This window comes from Branchiostoma floridae, chromosome 16 (genome assembly GCF_000003815.2).
Source record: "Branchiostoma floridae strain S238N-H82 chromosome 16, Bfl_VNyyK, whole genome shotgun sequence".
Lineage (NCBI taxonomy): Eukaryota > Metazoa > Chordata > Leptocardii > Amphioxiformes > Branchiostomatidae > Branchiostoma > Branchiostoma floridae.
In genome coordinates, this window is record NC_049994.1 from 1,322,092 (window position 1) to 1,341,563 (window position 19,472).

Sequence of the window (19,472 nt, forward strand, 5' to 3'; positions counted from 1 at the left end):
TAGATTGCCCTGTTAATGTGTTGTAACCAGTGGAGTCCTTGTACCAGGCAGTGGCAGGTAATGCCTGGTGGTACAGTGCTTGTCATTCATCATGATCGAATGAGTAAATGAGTAACTCTGTCAGGTCCTGACAGAGATTTGGGTTCGTGTCAAACACTTTCTTTGGTTACATATAAAATTGGTATAAATTCTACATACAATTTGAAAAATATACATAACAAAATCATATACAGTCAACAGCAATGGTTTTGTCTTTTTCCAGCACAAATTTCACCATCTAAAGAAGGGTTTTGTCAGCTTAGAGCAAAAAGACAAAAAATATAAGTATAGGCAAAAGATGGTCTTTTACAAGTCCGGAACTGGCTCCCAATGTTTAGATTTTTTCTAAAACTGGACCTTAATGTTTTTACAAGGCCAGTTATGGTCCTGTGCACAGGTACATGTATACAGCACAATCTTTTTGCCATGTCATGGTACAGCATAGAACAATTCCAGAGCAAGATGGTAACAATCCTCTAAGTCACCATAGATAGGAACTGTCAAAATTATAGCACAAAAGATTCTTAGTGATAGGTACATCCTGCAAATGGCACTAAAATTTCTTGTCGACAGGAACATTGTGTAAATATCACCAAAAAATTCCTATCCCGTCAATAGTGCCATAAAATATAGACGGTATCGTCCTGACTGTAGCACCAAAAATTCCTATTGAAAGGCACATTCTGTGAATAGTGCTAAGAAATTATTATTGTCAGGAATAGTGGTGCATACCTAAACTCATATTCAGGTTCAGGTCCGGATTCAGGTCCAGCAGTTCACTCACTGGTTCAGGTCCGGACTTTAAGTCCGGACCTGAACCCATCATTCAATTTGTATATTATGTGCACTAGAAATTTTTTTAGGGGGATGGTGCATATGAAATTGCATGTTTAATAGCATGAATTGAAAATGCTATGTGAAAAATACATGCAAATTGTATACAGCCAGGGTAAACACGAAATGTTTTTTGTCTTTTTCCAGTGCAAATTTCACTGTCTATGGAAGGTTTTTTAAATGGTTTGGAACAAAAATAGGGCATATACGTGACAGTTTGCGTTTTGCAAGTCCGGACTTGGCTCCGGACATTTAGTTTTTTTTTTGGACTTGGACCTTAACATTTTTAGGTCCAATTCCAAGTCCGGGCGCTTTAGGTACGCACCACTTGTCAGGAACATCCTGTTGTTGATAGTGCTACAAAACAAATACAGAGGTAATATACTGTCAAAAGTTTGAAAATAAGCTTATTCAACAAGAACACCCAGTCAATAGTGACAAAGGTGGCAGAAATTCTTATGAACATCCTGTCAAATATTTATACAAACAATGAACATATAAAACATATCGGAAACATCCATCTGTCAAAACCGTAACCTTGAAAGTTTCAACTTTGCAATTATCAACCTTACACTGACGATATCCTCTCACAATTATGTCCATTCTTTTCATTAAACATCTTAACTTATACTGACCATGAAACTGAGTGAATAGAGTATCCAAGAATCTTTAGAAACGTAAAAATCCACTTGACAATCGCCTACCTGTCAGTACACATCACGTGCAACAGATGGTGTCATCAGGGTAAAGGTTAAGGGCTAAAAGTCAAAGGTGAAAATTTATCTCCCATAATGCTCTACTAGGCATGCGCAGTAAGTAGCAATCAAATGTGCTAGACTGGTGAAAGCAGTGGAAAGGACGATAAAAGTTTCTTCTATTTAGGAAAAAAGCTAAAAGAAGAATGGTAAAAGAAGCAGTGAAGGAGAAGAAGGGGAGTCCACAGGATGTGGAGATGAAGGACGCAGACTCCGTACCTAACGGAGATGTTCCCGAGAAGGGGAAAAAGGAGACGGACCAACTCACGCTCGAAGGTACGGTCTATATTGCAAATCATTGCGCCCCCCTCCCACCCTGGAAACTCAAAATTTGCCAAAAATTATTATTATCTTTATGATTTGTATCGGTAATCAATCGTATATGGTCGGGTTCGGGAATCTGAGATAAAATAATCATTTCGTGAACGTGTAATTTTAAAAACTGACTTGAAAATCAACAAATTATAGAATTTTTATGGGTTCCCATTTTAAGCAATAAAAACTGCTTTTCTTTTAGGCATGCCTGTTAACACTTATAAAGTATAAAAAAATAGCAATGGTCCCTGAAAAATTTTAGTATGATCCATACTTCCTAAATTCAGAGTGGTGCAGGTAAAGTTTGTCTGGTGCAAGTAATTTTCAATGTTACCTGCACCAGTGCAGGTATGCAAAATAAAGTATTTTGAACCCTGCATGATCAGTAATATCCAGGGAAACAAGGCGTCCCTTGGATGTCTAATTCCTTTTTTTTAAGTTTTGGGTCCTGGGGATGCTTTGTTGCCCACCTATATAAATGCATAAATGTAAAGTATATTACAAAAACTAGTTTCATCAGGGCTCTGTCCAGCTCGACATTTTTTTCCGTCAGCCAATTCCCATTGTCGCAAAAACACTATTCCAGGAGTAAGAGAGACTGAACTGAGACCTTGAAAAACGGGTTTTAATGAGATTATCGTATGTGAAAGGGCACCGAAACACATTGTCAACAATCATAACAATAGCAAAACAAAAAGCGTGGCTTCTACGGCCGTGGACGGAGTCCCCAAGCAGCCTGTAGCTTCCACCAAGGAGCTTTTATCAGATTTTTGTCCGTCAAAGTTGACGGATTAGTTTTAAAATTTTTCCGTCACACGCAGCAAATTTCCGTCAATTGACGGAAAAACGGACGCTGGCTAGAGCCCGGAGTTTCATGCACCTTGATGTTTGAGCAAGCTTTAGACAAAAGCTTCCTTTTTCTCATAATTTGATAAAACCTGAAAAATGTCTTCCACAGATATCAGAGAGCAGGTGAAGTTGATAGAGAAGGGTGTGAATGGGAAGGAGCCGAGGTTTGTTTCCCGCGTCCTGTGGTCCTTCTCCGCTACCCGACGCCGCCTGAACCACAGCGTTCTGCGCCGACTCATCAACGCGTACTTCCCAAGTACCAACATGGCTGCAAAGGAGGCCTTGCAACAGTATCTGGATGAGGTATGATATGCCACATGGATGGGTACCGGTACAGAAAATTCAGCTCCAGGTCCTGTTCAGGTTCAGAGGATCAGGTCCAGGTCCGGACCTGAACCTGGACCTAATTCATGATCATTATGACTCATACCAATGGTCTATTTCACTACACAGAAATCTGTTTGGTGGAGTATTAGACTTACACTGGCATTTTAAAATCCTACAACGCTAACTGCACCTGTACGATTGGCTGTAAAACTTGGTAGAAATTACTATAAACTCTACTCTACTTCACTCTTGTTATTTTCTTCCACCTGCAAGCGCCAAAACATGTGAATGCCTGATGAAATAATCTGTTAATTTTCTAATCAGTCCAACATCCGGTCCACCGATTTTTTTCAGGTCCTATTTTTCTAGACCGGTCTAATAAGAAAACACGGTTTTGTACTGCTACGCTGTACCGATACCCAGCCCTAGCCACATGGTGATTTTCTGTTGATACTGCAATGTAGATTACTGCAATACTGGCAGTGAGTGGTAATGCTTTTTGCCAATATGTACCATCCTTCTACGCAGGGACTTCCAAGGGCGAAACTGCCTGTCTGGATGTAGCCTGCTTTCTCAACCATCACCCTTAGTTCCTAACTGCCCTGTTTATAAATATTGATTAGCTTACCCTTACAATATATATATATGTGAGACCCCAGCCCTATTGAAAACTGAAAGGTCTATTCTCTAATTGGCTGACAGCTGATTTTGGGGGGACGTCCACATGAACTAAGAGTGATGCTTCAGAAAGCAGGGTACATGATCCAGACAGGTGGTTTCGCTGTTGGATGTCCCTGCGTAGGAGGATGATATGTACTGGTTAGACCTACTTGTGTTTGATTTAAATTTTGAAAATGGCTGCATGGATAACAACAGCCTGTAACAAACAAATGGTCACACTCTTGTCTCAACCAAGGAAGCCAAGTATCTAGGAGTGACAATTACCTACAATCTCACTTGGTGTACGCACATCGCAAACATCACCAACAAGGCCAGCAGAACCCTAGGTTTTCTGAGAAGAAACATAAAGGTAGGATCCAAAAAGATAAAAAACCTTGCTTATGTTACATTAGTCCGACCATTACTAGAATTTGCTAGTCCCGTTTGGGACCCCTATACAGCAAAGGATATAGCGAAGCTCGAAGCAGTCCAGCGTAGGGCTGCCCGGTGGGTGTCAAACAGGTATCGACGGACCTCCAGTGTCAGCGAAATGCTTCACGACCTTGAGTGGCCAACACTCCAGGAGAGACGACGGAGGGCCAGATTGGTCACTTTTTATAAATACCACTCAGGGGATCTGGCTATTAACTGCAAAACGAGTCCCGCTCCACAAGCTAGAAGTTCGAGATCGACCCATCCCGCAGCATACAAGGTACCGACTAGTAGAACCCAATATAGGCAAAATGCATTCTTCCCACGTACAATTAGAGACTGGAACGGCCTTCCAGCGGAGGTGGCGCTATCGCCATCCTTGTCTATGTTTAAATCCAAAATATAATCCCCCCTCAGTCTGCGCAGTGAACCTCTCCATGTTGCCACGGCTGCAGAATCCTCAAAAAGATGAGGTTGGCAGCCTAACCGAAAGAAGAAGAAGAAGAAGAAGAAGAACAAAGCCATATGGCAGTTTCCTTTTTGAACACCACTAATAGAAAATCTTCTGGGTCCCCAGCAAAGGGACCAGTGCAGCTTTGACAGCGTGCTACCATTAGAAATGTCCTGTACCTGTATCTATTTAGCCACCTATTAGCCTGTATAACCGCCCTTCGGTGTATCTGGCTTTCTTCCTTAAAAAACGTTTTTAAAATGTTGTTTTTCTTATCATACATGTGCATATTTTTCCTCCCAGCCCATGGACACAGAGAGCCATGCCAGCACCCCGTCTAGTTCTGTGTCCACCCCTAGCACCCGGCCGCGCAGCTCGCGCCCCCCTCCCACCTATGTCCCAGAGGTGGAGGTGTATATCCAGCTACTGGTCGTCGTTCATCTCATCGACACAAAACGCTTGGATGATGTAAGTATGCTGCATACATTAGGCCTAGGAAAAAAAATGTTGTGTTTCCCGACCGACCCTAGAAAAACCTGCCGACCCTAGACTTTTTTTTGGGTGGGCGGGACATAAATTTCTCGACCTGACACTTGAGTGATGCGTCATAATTTGTAGGATCAGTTTTTGGACATGTTCTGCTAATCCTGGTGCAGTAGAGAAAGTCAAAACAACACTTTTACATCATAGATCACAGCCAACTGGCCAGAAAATAAGTTCAGGAGCTAAAATTTGTAGCTGAAGTTAATAAATCTTACCCTGACCACGCTAAGCACATGGTCTCCAAGACGCCCAACTTTCTGTTGAAAATTCGCAACACAGCAGAAAAATCACTGGGTCATTGTGGCAAAATTACCCATAAAAATGCCATATGTGGCTTTATTTCACTTCTGGTCTTGGTTTTTAGGTCCCCAAACCACCAAAACTGCAGAAAATTGCTGAGGAAAAGAGCACATTTCCATCGACTTGTCCCTGGGCCGGCCATTTTGAATATGTAAATGAGTTGGAACATACCATTTTCCCAGGCTGAGGGGTAAGATTTCCAAAAATAATAGTTGTCTCAAGGAGGTTTGTTTTTGTTTGTTTGTTTGTTTTATTTGGTTCACCATTAGTGATCATTGTTTTTAACCTCCTTGCTTGCCTCAACTTGAAGCTGGAGATTTTAGAGAAAACATTTTGAAATGCTTTAGAAATCCCATTTCCTTCCCCATTAGTAAATGCACAGGTTTTTCCTGAGTGTCTTCTTTTTCAATAGCTTTAATTTGATGTTATTTTTTTCTAACATGATGAAGATGATACAAGTTAAGCGAAGATGCTTATACCAATGTATTTAACATTTTTCGCTCAATTCGCTCGGTGACCTCATGCGTTAGAAAATCTCCGAAAAGTACAGACGGGAAACCGTTAGTGGCTCGATCCTGTGCTGATTAATTGTAGGATATAATAAATCAAAGTCTGTTTGCGGCATGTTTCTGCGTCCTTTTAAACGCTGAAAGTACGAAATAATGATACAGATGTGCTAGTATGTTTAAGTAAATGTCATTATCGTACCGATTGTCTCATCCAGAATATTTTTAATTCTATGCTCTAAAAACTGCTCTGGGCGCCTTTAAGTGAGATGTTCTTACCAATGTTTTCAACATTTTTCTGTCTACTTTTTTGTGATACCTGTTGATGTTATTTTTCTAACATGATCAAGATGATAAAAGTTAAGTGGGGATGCTCTGCCCATTGTTTTCAGCATTTTTCCATGGTTACTTGCCTCAAGTTCCAGGAAATACATGACCTGGAGTTGTGTATACTGTTCCACATAGCGGGGAACCTATACCCAATTATTACAAGAAAATTCATGACTTATTTGTCAATTTAAGAAGAAAAGTATGAGTCTATGTGGCAGCAAGCCAGTGTGGTAGCAAGTCTAAATCTAAAAGAAAAAATTAAAAAAAAGATAATCCCTACCTACCGACCCTATTTTTTTCAGGACTGAAACAGGAAACACAACATTTTTTTTCCTAGGCCTTACAGGCTTGGGCAAGTTTTGAAAAATTTACTTGCCAATGAAAGGCCCAAACTAAGGACGTACTATGTAATGTCCTGGCTTAAATCAACTTTCCACTGGCCTAAAATTTAGAATTAGATACATGTATTTGTATGCATTTTTACTTGAAGTTGAAGCAAACATATTCCTTAAGTTTTCACTGAAAACAAGACCATTTAAAGCATGTTTGAGTGAAGGCTTTTCCAGCTTGCTAAATGTATACTTTGTGTGGATGTCATGTACCTATGGGAAATAACAAAAAGCATAATCTTACTTCATAGTTTTATGGTCGTCAAACAAGCTTGGAAAAGCCATCCTCCTACGCACGGTACCAACGGCTAGCTGACTGCTCAGCCTATTGGGCCCTGCTATCCCAGGCCCTACCCCCAGGTATTGGGCTTGTCGCCACAAACTCGCCGCCCTGCTTATAAATATTAATGAGCTTACCCTTATATGGGCAGTCAGCCGTTGGGATATTAATGAGCTTACCCTTATATGGGCAGTCAGCCGTTGGGAATCGGGTGTAGGAGGATGGTGCTATGTAAGCCGCCACGTGTTGGGCTGGTAGCCTCACAGTGGCCTCTGCTGAGTATGAATTTGACATGCGATAAGCCCAATACGTGGGGGTAGGGCCTGGGATAGCAGGGCGCAATAGGTTGAGCAGTCAGCTAGCCGTTGGGACCGTGCGTAGGAGGATGGGAAAAGCATACTCAAAGAAAAATTGGACTGACCTGATTGGGCAAGTATGGAACGTGCACTTGCCCAATCTGAAGTTTCACTTGCCCTTGTTAGGTACATGTACATGTATATACGGCCTAAGCCTGTAGTGAGGAAAACTCGGAAAAGTGAACATGTTTGGTGTATTTTGTGTTTCCATGTAGGCCTTGCAGTGCTCAGAATCGCTGGTACAGAAGATCATTGGTCTCAACAGAAGGTCCATGGATGCCCTGGCTGCCAAGTCTCTGTTCTACCATGCCAGAGTCTATGAACTCATGGGACAGCTCAGCCAAGTTAGAAGGTACTGATGTCACTTAGATCATATACCCTGCAGGGAAACAGAACGCTAGTTCACCTTTATCTGTTGGGTAAGCTTGTAATCTAAACAGTTTTATTGTTAATGTTAATGCGTTGTTGTGTTGAGTGTTTTCTGTACTTCCTGCAGTTTCCTGAACTCCCGCCTGCGTACGTCGACCATCCACGTGGACAGCCACTCCCAAGCCATGTTACTGAACCTGCTGCTGCGGAACTACCTACACTACAACCTGTACGACCAGGCTGCCAAACTGGTCAGCAAGAGCACCTTCCCTGAGACTGCCAACAACAACGAGTGGGCTCGCTTCTTGTACTATATAGGTGAGGGGAAGTACTAAGTTAAAACATTACCAATGGTCTAGGGAAAATATTGTGTGCCATCTACTTGTAGACTGTGAAACGAAGTTTTTCACTTTTGTCCAGCAGAAAAACGATAGACAAATGTTTCAAGTACCATGATAGAAGTATGCTTTATTGGTTCTTTGAGTCTTTCCATACTAACTAAAATAATGATTTTCTTCAAATATTTGGATTGAAATGAGAATGTAAAAATCTCACATTTACTTTTTGCAAATTTTTTTCTTTTCGAACGACCGCCCCAATATTTTTCTGAAAAAATCCGAGAACCAAGAAATTAAATTGTTGTGGCCTAACTACATTTTGTAAATGCTGCAAAATGTGTAATGCTACAAAAGATATGTATGATTCCACTAAGTTAGACAAGAGTGGCTTTCAGAGTGGATGTGACTTGCCCTGTGATGTACTGATGTCAATCATGTGTCTGTCAGGTCGTATCAAGGCTATCCAGCTGGAGTACTCGGCAGCCCATGGTCACCTGACCGAGGCCCTGAGAAAGGCTCCGACCTCCGCAGCAGTGGGCTTCAAACAGACAGTCAGTCCTGCCTTTGTTAACTACTCCCTGTAGTCTTAGCACAACTTACACTCTATCTCTTCAAACAGTCAGTCAGTCCTGCCACCACTCTCTGTAGTCTTAGCACAACTTACACTCTATCTCTTCAAACAGACAGTCCTGCCACTACACTCTGTAGTCTTAGCACAACTTACACTCTATCTCTTCAAACAGTCAGTCAGTCCTGCCACCACTCTCTGTAGTCTTAGCACAAGTTACACTCTATCTCTTCAAACAGACAGTCCTGCCACTACACTCTGTAGTCTTAGCACAACTTACACTCTATCTCTTCAAACAGTCAGTCAGTCCTGCCACCACTCTCTGTAGTCTTAGCACAAGTTACACTCTATCTCTTCAAACAGACAGTCCTGCTACTACTCTCTGTAGTCTTAGCACAAGTTACACTCTATCTCTTCAAACAGTCAGTCCTGCCACTACTCTCTGTAGTCTTAGCACAAGTTACACTCTATCTCTTCAAACAGTCAGTCCTGCCACTACTCTCTGTAGTCTTAGCACAAGTTACACTCTATCTCTTCAAACAGTCAGTCCTGCCTTTGTTAACTACTCCCTGTAGTCTTAGCACAAGTTACACTCTATCTCTTCAAACAGTCAGTCCTGCCTTTGTTAACTACTCCCTGTAGTCTTAGCACAAGTTACACTCTATCTCTTCAAACAGTCAGTCTTGCCTTTGTTAACTACTCTCTGTAGTCTAAGCACAAGTTACACTCTATCTCCTTAGTTTTGCTTTTGGAACAGTGCATAACTTGTTATTGAAGATTCCTTATGTTATGATTCAACTACATGTTTATTTATTTATTTATTTATCTCAAGACGGGTGTAAGAATTTTCTATATACAGTAGAAGCTGCTTAATTGCACAGCCTATTTGCCAGTGAATTTCATGCAATTATCTGGCTGGTACAATAATGCAAAGTTATCCAGCTGGACCACACCGGTTTGGGATTTGGGGATTCTGTGAAGTTAACAAAAGTGTGCATTAATCTGTTGTGCAATTAACTGGCTTCTACTGTACCAAAATTTCTACTTTATAGTTTCTTAATCTTTGTCAATGGTCTTCATATTTTGATTTCCAAATGATTTTCAGCAATATTAAAAAAAAGTACATGGATATTGCTGTTTCCTGAGAATGTTTGTTTGTGCTGTGTTTCCAGGTGAGTAAACTGGCCATCACAGTTGAGTTGTTACTGGGAGAGATCCCTGAGCGCTCACAGTTCATCTCTCCTGCCATGAAGAGATCGCTCGCACCGTACTTCCAACTCACACAAGGTCAGGGTCTGCACTGCCTCTTTTACTGTTGCACCTCAGAACAGAATGTTCTGATAGTTCCACAAACCACCCATTGTCGCTAACTTAGTGTATTATTCAATGTTAATAGAATTTGTGCAGATTCTTACGTGTAACTACCCAACCGAAGTCCTTTTTGTACCTTGGTTGGGTGAAGAAAGTTGTGTACCTTTAAATTTCTGAAGAGCACAAGATTGGTATCATAACAAGATTGGAACCCTGGCCCTCTGGGTTTGTGGATAAATACCCTGCAGTTATGCCACACAACGCCACTGTGAGAGTGTAGAAGCCTGATACATGTATAAAACTTCAAGCATATGTATGTACATATACAGTCTGCAGGCTTTTAGCCAGGCAGGCATACAGGCATGCATTGTACGCCCTGTTAAAAAATGATTGAAAATGGACACCCTGCTTTAAGCTTGACGACCTGAAGATCCCCTTACACTGGGGAGCACATCCTCTGACAAGTATAGAATTCTGATTGACCAGGGTTGCTACTAGGTTACATGTGGCCTGTCTGACAGTAAATTTGCTTCATTCTCCCAAATTTGCACCTCAAAATGCAGGAAATGGTGTTTCAAAGAGTTATGAATTTGAAAGTTTTTTAACTGAGGATGTCCCCAGATCCCCTACAGTACTTGAAATTTGGACACCCTATGGAAATTTGGACACCCTATGGAAATTTGGACACCCTATGGAAATTTGGACACCCTATGGAAATTTGGACACCCTATGGAAATTTGGACACCCTATGGAAATTTGGACACCCTATGGAAATTTGGACACCCTATGGAAATTTGGACACCCTATGGAAATTTGGACACCCTATGGAAATTTGGACACCCTATGATAAAATCTTATCTAAAAGCCTGACAGTCTGTTACTGTGTCTTCTATTCATTTAGGTTTATATTAACAGATGAGTTTTTATCAGAAAACAAATCCTTAAGTGTATGTTGTGCCCCTAGCTGTACGCACGGGAAATCTGGCCAAGTTTAACGAAGTGTTGGAGAAGTACGGGGACAGGTTCCAGGCAGACAACACCTGGACACTGATCATCAGACTCAGACATAATGTCATCAAGACAGGTGGGCAGCTAACCTCCAGGAAAATGGAGACATTGTTTGGGACGTATCTCTCTGTGTGTTGGTGTTTCTTTTTATTTGTTGGCAGCATAACAAAGCTACATGTACCTCTGGGTAGATTGCGATATGCCGTTTGTTTGTAGGTATTAGGAACAGTGAAGTCCCGGTCGTTTTGTTTGTTTGTACATGTACTGCAGCAGAAGTTTTCTTTTTGGATATTTGCCCGGACATTCTATTCTCTTTACTACTACTACTACTACTACTAATTTACTATATATGTTATGCATTGTTTCTAATAGTATAGCTGCTGTTTTGGTCAAAGGCTATGGGAATGAAAATTTCATTGTGCAAATGTATTTTAATAAATTCAAAATTCATTAAGAAACATACATTTCAATTGTTGGGCCTCACCAGTTTAAAGTACTAGATACTACTACATGTCATGTTCTTCCAGGATTTAAAAAAATACTCAAGTGAAAAATGTGATAAAAACAAAGCCTGAAGATTTGGTTTATTTCTTCACTACCAAAAATGATTTTTGCTTATTTTGTTTACCCCATGGACAATTCTTTTATGAAGAAAAATATTCTTGCTGGAAGAAAATGTAGAATAAAATTCAAGCAAAACGAGAAACTACAAAAGAATTTCTAGAGATTTAAGCAAAATCTTCTTCTTTTTTCTTATAATTTGCAAGAAAAAAAATTCTAGAAATTCTTGTTTTTTCTTAACCAAATTCAACTCTTTTAAGAAATACAAGAATTGTTTATCTTCCTGGAAGACAAATTTTCTGTGAGGAAGCAAAACAAGAGAAATAAGAAAAATCATTTTTGGAAATACAAGAAAACAAATCTCAAATAGTATCAAAAAGCTTAACAAGCAAAAATTTGCTTGCCCCATGGACAAGCACATTTTTCTAAGATTTCTTGGGGACAGAATAATTTTCTTCCTGGAAGAAAAATTTTCTGTTAGGAAGCAAAACAAGATAAACAAGAAAAGCATTTTTGGTAGTGTTGGTGTGCTCAGTTTTATGTCTGCTGGCTATACTATCACCTCCATGTGTCCTAGTACAAAGAAAGTAACCTGGATTTGTCCATGTGCCCAGACTCACCCATTTCCTCTGACACTTCCTAATATTGCACATTTGTATGTACACAGGTGTCCGGATGATCAGCCTGTCGTACTCGCGTATCTCCTTGGCAGACATCGCACAGAAGCTTCAGCTGGACAGTCCTGAGGATGCAGAATTCATAGTTGCCAAGGTTTGTTGTTTCTTTGTTTGTTTGGCATACCTGTTTGTATGACTGCGTAACACAAATATGATCCACTCACACAAAGGACTCCTAGTCTTCTCAATAAGTGCGGTGTGTTTTTTAACTTGCTTAAGGTGTGGCTCAATTCAAACATGGGGCCTCCATGTTAACGTCTTGTCCAAAGGACGTCCATAATCAAAGCTAGGTACTGTACTCAATTTCACCTGAGTGAAGTGATTAAGTTTGTGTTACGTGCCTATCCTAAGGGCACTGTCTGCAGGGTATAGGAGGGTCCTGGGCCAAACATAGTATTACTAGTATTATGCCACCACCTGTCTGCTTCTACCACTTTTCTTTGGAAACAGAAATGGGATTTAGGAAAACTATTCCACAATGCTTCATTGCACAGAATGGTAATGGAAAAGCCCACCATAAAAGCACTAGGGTTGGCAGGTTTGCTAGGGCTTGACATGTAAGTAGAGATCCTTTTTTTCCTATGCCCAATAGTACAATACAACATTACATGTTTTTGGTCTGTGAGTCAAGCCAATATGTCACAAAGCAGGGTTGAAGTTTGTCATCTCAGATTGCCTGTATGACTATTGCAGGCCATAAGGGATGGCGTCATCGAGGCCACCATCGACCATGAGAAGGGTTATGTGCAGTCCAAGGAAAACACTGACATCTACAGCACACGGGAGCCACAACTCGCCTTCCACCAGCGAATCAGCTTCTGCCTGGACATTCACAACCAGTCTGTGAAGGTAGGGATGTTATGTGGTGGCAGTGTCATTTTATGGGCAAAAGCAGACTTAACTTGGGATGTTGTTGCTTTTCACCTTGTAGTAGGGCTGATTATATATATAAGTTGTAGTGCTTGTAGTGTCTGTAGTGGCACTTTCCTTGCTGAATCAGTAGCAGGTACATTTGTATAGGGGCCATTCCCCTTATAATGTGCTTGAAGCAATGAATCAGAACCAGGAGCTCAACTGTGAGGTCACTACCAGTTGAGCCACAGAGCCATCCCCTTAGGTTTGGTGTTGTTATTTCACCTCCAAGGGATTGAAGTGTTGTTTGGGGCTTGGCTGTGTGTGTGTTTTTCTGAATGAATGAATGTTGCTGGACAGTTATATGTGTTACAATGAAGTGCTGTTGAACAACTCTACCACAGCTATTAGATAATAATACTACAAGGCTAATCTATGCAGTAATAAGACTACAAAACATTACTGTAAATGCAGAAACTTTCGCATGGTTGGTTGAATTTATCAATAGCAGGGTTCTCCCCAGAATCTTTTGGTTTAGTGGAGGGACTGGCAAAAATAACCCGACTGTAAGATGATTACCGGAAAACCTAATCTTATTTTCTGACAAGTTGATTGTAATTGAAGTAAACAGAGACAGGTAGCAATGTTTTCATAAAAATGGGCTCATTTTGCAATGACAGAGGGTGTCAAATACTCCAAGAATAAGTGATTCCTTTTGTTGTGTAGTACTGAAATGACTATTGTTTTGATCATTGCCCATTCACAAGTTTTTGCAGACAATGCTGACTGGAAAAGTGATGCTGCTTGGCACAAACATCTGTGACTTTTCCTGAATTTTAGCAAACCTAACCAGGAAAATAGGAAGAAACACACTAAATTTTTAAAATAGTATAGTGGTGCTGGGCCAGGAGTATAGTGGAGGGCCGCCATTGTTCCATGATCCTCGGAGGAGGGAGGACACTGAATTTATATTTGAGGCGTGAACACAACAAGGTTGGAATGTGGGGGTGTTCACAAAGTGCCAATGTTTTTCATGTGTGTTCTGTACTGTTTTACAGGCCATGCGCTTCCCACCAAAATCCTACAGCAAAGATCTGGAGTCTGCCGAGGTAAGTACCCACGCTTCTTACCACTCTGACTTGTGTTGAGCTTTGAATTTGTTACCAAAAGCAACCAACATCACTTTATCTTCGTTTTCTGTTTTGAGACCTAATGCTTCGAAAAAAAAGGTACACAAAAAATGGAGCTATGCACCTAACTTTTGACTCAAGATGTCTGTGTAATCTATGTATGTACATGTAAATGTGCTATTGTACACTTGTATATTTCATATTCTGGACATTTTAGTATCAGAAAAAACACCAAAGCCTGTTTATTTCACTAATTCACTTGTTTGTTTTTTTAAAGTTAGTCTGAGATAGAATTTCTGATACCACCTTTGAAGAGGAGTGGGTCTACAATAAGATCTGTACCCAAATGTTTTTGTGTGTACCTAAATTTCTTGGTTATGTACATCATTGTATCTTTTTCTAAAAAGAAAGTTTGATTCCTGAGATTGCTGTTTGTAAAGTTGATTGAAGGAAGAACAAACTTGCTCTCATTTCTTCAGGAACAGCGAGAGCGGGAGCGTCAGGACCTGGAACTAGCCAAGGAGATAGCCGACGATGAAGACGACTTCTAGACAAACAGGACAGAGTTGTACATATGCCTGAGCTTAGTCAGAGGAAAATTCTAGCAATAGTCCACAAGATTTCTAAATTTAAGGCTTCAAATGGCCACCTAAATTGTGTAAACGTCTTTTGAATATTCCATCGTCTTCTAGCCTTTTCTTTCAGTTTGACAGGAATTGTTTCTGTTGTAAACTAAAGGCTTTAAGATTTGCAGTCAAACACCTAATACATGTTTGTTATCCTTTGCATACAATTGTAGGTAGGTACAGCTTGATTCAAGTGATAGTTGCTTGCATTTGAGTTAAGATGTGTAACCTGTACCACACTTGAAAACAAGTACGAATATAAAGGAATATACATCCAGAATTGTAGTTGTTCTCCATTTATTGCATGTGCAGTCCCTCTATGATACAGCATGCCATAGTTTAGTAACATGGCAGGTATATGAACTTATGGTAAATAGGGATATATAGATACAGATACAGCTACAAGTTTGGCTTAACCAAGTCAAGGTTTAGGTCAAGATGTTCAGGTCTGGTCTAGTTTAGGTGTATAGTAAATAATAGGTAAATAATGTTGCAATGAGCAGAGGGGAGATCAGCCGCTTAAATAGTTATGAAACACAAGGTAGAAACATGTATCTTTTATCAGTTGCCTAAAAAAACAACAACTCCAAACCAGACAGGTCTAGAAAACTTATTTGGAATGAAAATTGGGGATACATAATAATTCAGTTTTTTTAAAGTCACTTCACTACTTTCGTTTTTATTTTGTTTGTTTTTATTCGGTTCTTGTATGTTGTATGAGTCCAGAACAGGTCACAGCGAATCTGTATTCATCCTTTGAGGTAACGTTAGATGGTGGTGCAGGGGTATAAGACAAGTTCTGGGCCACACCAAGAAATAAGATGCACAACACATACCACTCACTATCACTCAATACCCCTCTCAGGATTCCCTGTATCCATAGAAACCAGTCATCACACCTCCCACATCAAGGTTACAGTTCTCAGTCTGGCAACAGCTGACCCATGTTAGCACATATCCAAAGATACAATGGATTAGAAGTTCCCAAGCTTCTGGGGCACTGACCAGTGGAAGGGCTGCTGGATGCTTAAATTATTCAGTCTTGTACCTCCCTATAATCCTTATAGTATGCCTTTGGCATGTTGGCAGTGCACAGGTTTTGTTGTTGTTGACTCCAAACACAGATTCTACTTCTTGCTTACATCACAAGCTATCTGCCACTAAAAATCAAGACCATAGCATGTCCAGGTCAAAAGATATAAAAAAATTGCGGTTCTGCTGCAGTACCAACGTCACACACCAGGGGCCAGAAATTGACCCTGACCTTTGTCTTCATAACACATATCCACCTACCGAATGTAATTACAATCCATCCAGAGATTCTAAAGTTATACTAACAACAAATATGCGGCCACACAGACAAACCAAAAACTATACTTCAATTTTTCATGGGAGTAAAAAGTGTGGCAATAAAAACTATTTCCATGGCAACAGTTTTTTGTTCATTATGTTACCTTCACAGTGAAGGGAACATGTTTGTTTTTGCTCAATTTCCTCTTCTTCTTCTCCGCACAAATAAAAAACATGAATACCTCCGAAACTAGACCTTGGAATATCTCGTAATTCAGCAAGCTGGTAGGTCTGCACATAAGACACTGCACCTTGGTTATTTGGTCCCCCAAAGATTAAAAAAAATGATTTTATGGGCAAAAAAAGGTAAAAAAATTAGCAATTTTAACACAAAATCGAACTTTCGAGCCCTCATAGAACGTTAGAACTATGTTCCAAAGACGCGGGTGCTTGTCGAACCTATTCCAACCCATGACGGGAGATATGGAACTCACACGTTCCACATGTTCGAAACGAGGTCAACGACCTGACGGCTACGAAAAATGCACCAAATTCAACGCGTACAGCGGGGGTTATAAATAAAGAATTTTGGGCGTCAACAATACACCTTTCTCACGCGGCGGCCATGATAGATCGAAGAAGAGGTCAATGAGGCAAACAGACAAAACTTATTTCTAAAATCAGGTCCTATTTGTGTGGTTTTCCCCCAAACCACACAAATTTTCATGATATAAGATAGAACAGCTGGCTGGCGCACCCGTGTAAAGCAATTAACAGTTCAGCCAATCAGCAACTAAATGCAACAGATAATGAATTTGATTGGCTAAGCTTCACGCGATATTTGGATCTGGTCATTTAGGGTTTAACGGAGGTCAGTGACATTTGTTTGACCGTATAATAGGAAATGCAAAGCATGCAGGACTAAACTGTGAAATTTTAGTAAAAAAAAAAAAAAAAAACTCCAGACAAAGACACGGTATAAACAAGGAAAGGCATCTTCAGGTCCGACATTTTCATATTTCAGCCATACGTAGTATGGTGAAGTATTTATATTTCCCCTATTCGTAATGTTTCTTCTTTCTCCTGTCAAATTTTCAAAGCGAACCATCTCCGTCGTTTCTGGACCGAATGACCTGAAATTTGCCACAACGGTGTAGTGGACCAATACCTCGATGCATTTTTTTCATTTTTTTTTCATATCTGCCTTTAAAAAGATTTTATTGAGGTTTAATGGTAATCTTCAGACCAAGACTGTATATTTTGGCGTCCTGTACCCTGATAGTGGCGCCAAATGACCTGAAATTTGGAACGGGAGTGCATGTGATATTTTTCTAAAAAAAAAAAACAATTTTCATTTTTGGCGTATATCACTCCAAAATGACCCATTTCGGGGTTTTACAGGACGTGTTTTGGCGTTCAGTGCGTTCCATATATGGCAACAGGTGACAGGTGTCGGTCTCCTAAGTACTTGAATTGTGCCGCCATCCAATCAGCGAAGAGGAAGGAACACTTCGTCGGCAGCACACTATCTCAGTCGTTCCTAGACCCAATGACTCGAAATTCGGTAGTACAACGTACGGTAGAGTGGGCCAATACTACGATGCGTTTTTTCATGTTTTTTTTTTCATATCTTCCTCTAAAATGATTTTATTGAGGCTTTACGGTCATGTTTAGACCAAACAGGTTTTTTTTGCCCCCTGTACCCTGGTATTACAATCAAACGACGTGAAATTTGATATAGATAGGCATTGGATATTTGGTAAAAGGATCCAAGTAAAGTTTTGACATAAACTAATGATTAATGTCAGCGCTTTTCTGAGGTGCAATTGGTTGGTTTCTGAGGTGCAATTCGGCCTCCTCCCGTGAACTCCCGTGACCCCACAGAGCGCCACACCTGCAGCGGCCTCAGCTTTAGCGAGATTTAATTCATTTCATCAGCAACGAGGAAGGCGAATGCTAATTAATATTCATAAGCGGGGCCTTCCAATGTCGTATATGCAGAAACATGCATATTACGGCCTTGCATGGGCCATATGTCACCCTGCAATTGTAGTTTGCGATTATTTGGAGTTCAGACAGGGTCATTTGAGCGGTAGCGGAGGGTACACATGCCTTGAACCGTTACGATAGAATACATTTGTCGTTCAATTTACCAACATTTCGCATGGCAATATCAATATTTTTCGGTAGATTTGACTTTGGTAGGTTAAGTCGAGACAATCGGAAAATGCGGGAAAATTGGCCAGTTTGCGTTTAGTTTTGATACATAAGTTTGACAGTGGCGAGAATGATTATTTTCTCATCAATATTTCTCTTAGTTAAGAATCATTTGAACTGTACGTCTAAACAATTGGGTTAACGTCCATTGGCATAATACCGGTGTGACAGCGATCTCGCCCCCCCGTGATCTCGCCCCCCCCCCCCCGGCTAGTGATCTCGCCCCCCTACCTCGCCCCCCTTTAGCGATTTCGCCCCCCCCCCAAAAAACGGGTTTACATGACATTTTAGAAGTTGATTGGTATAAATCACAAAATGCAGTTTCAGAATGATATAAGTACACGAGTTTGATACATAACTCCATTCATAGTATCAATATTAACGTAATTACATGGTAATAAGATAGTTGAACTTGTTTCAGACAAGGAGGGTTGGGTCCCTTGTATTCCCATTATTGCATATACCTGAGTCTTGACATAAGATGTATTTCATTGTATTCACCTGTCCTCAAACAACCTATATATCTCCAATATGAAGTCTCTACCATGAAGTGACAACAAAAGAACTATGTAATGTCTTTATTAATTATGCAAATATTAGATATTAATTAGAATAACGCACATTTTGGTATATGCACCTGGCCAAGGGATATCTTCACCTCCCGAACATGACTGTTTTTTCTAGTAGTTAGGAACTGATGCATTTACCCGTGTTTCTTAAGACTGGTACTTTACCAGTGTTTGTGTAGCATTTAGTAACAGCTATATCAACTTGCGCGTAGATAGTGTTTATAATGAGAAACTATTATTCACGTGTGTTTTTGTTAGTGCTTTGGAAATGTTTCCAGCACAAGAAAGAAAACACTGTGACAAATTGAAAACATATAGCTGACGTATTCCGTACCATAGACGGTGTTGATTTATACGTTCGCAGTAGCACTGTTTTTATGCCACCTCAGCTGCAAAAATTGTGTTTTTCATTTCAATGTCATGTTTGCACCGAACAATATAGTATCGACTTTCGAGGTATGACAGGCATCTTACGGTACGGTAATAAGGTGCCATAAGGTACCAGGTAACACACCATACACGTTACTCCCCAGGTGCAGTATAGTACCAGGTAGCGCACCTGTAATATGTAGTAACCAGCTGCTCTTGGG

The 19,472-nt window shown here is 40.4% G+C and overlaps 2 protein-coding genes across 4 annotated transcripts in view; one reads left to right on the plus strand and one right to left on the minus strand.

Moving 5' to 3' along the window:
* Window positions 1-1,712, minus strand: part of LOC118403922 (metal transporter nramp1 homolog) — an 18,280-nt gene extending 16,568 nt beyond the window's left edge. The window contains exon 1 of one of the 3 annotated variants that reach the window (XM_035802801.1): window positions 1,578-1,712. Coding sequence is in view for 1 of the 3 variants with exons in the window: in XM_035802799.1 (XP_035658692.1) it covers window positions 1,199-1,214 (16 nt within the window). In the remaining 2 variants the exon portion in view is untranslated. Of the gene's footprint in view, window positions 1-1,198; window positions 1,230-1,508 lie in introns of those variants that run through there. The other 2 variants (XM_035802800.1, XM_035802799.1) reach the window with 2 other exon arrangements.
* Window positions 1,685-15,086, plus strand: LOC118403923 (26S proteasome non-ATPase regulatory subunit 3-like). The gene is made up of 12 exons (XM_035802803.1): window positions 1,685-1,904; window positions 2,902-3,095; window positions 4,966-5,130; window positions 7,582-7,718; window positions 7,863-8,053; window positions 8,521-8,624; window positions 9,814-9,928; window positions 10,917-11,036; window positions 12,189-12,292; window positions 12,892-13,047; window positions 14,109-14,159; window positions 14,660-15,086. The coding sequence occupies exons 1-12, from the start codon at window positions 1,775-1,777 to the stop codon at window positions 14,729-14,731; spliced, it is 1,539 nt and encodes a 512-aa protein (XP_035658696.1). The 5' UTR covers window positions 1,685-1,774; the 3' UTR covers window positions 14,732-15,086.
* The last annotated feature ends 4,386 nt before the right edge of the window (window positions 15,087-19,472 follow it).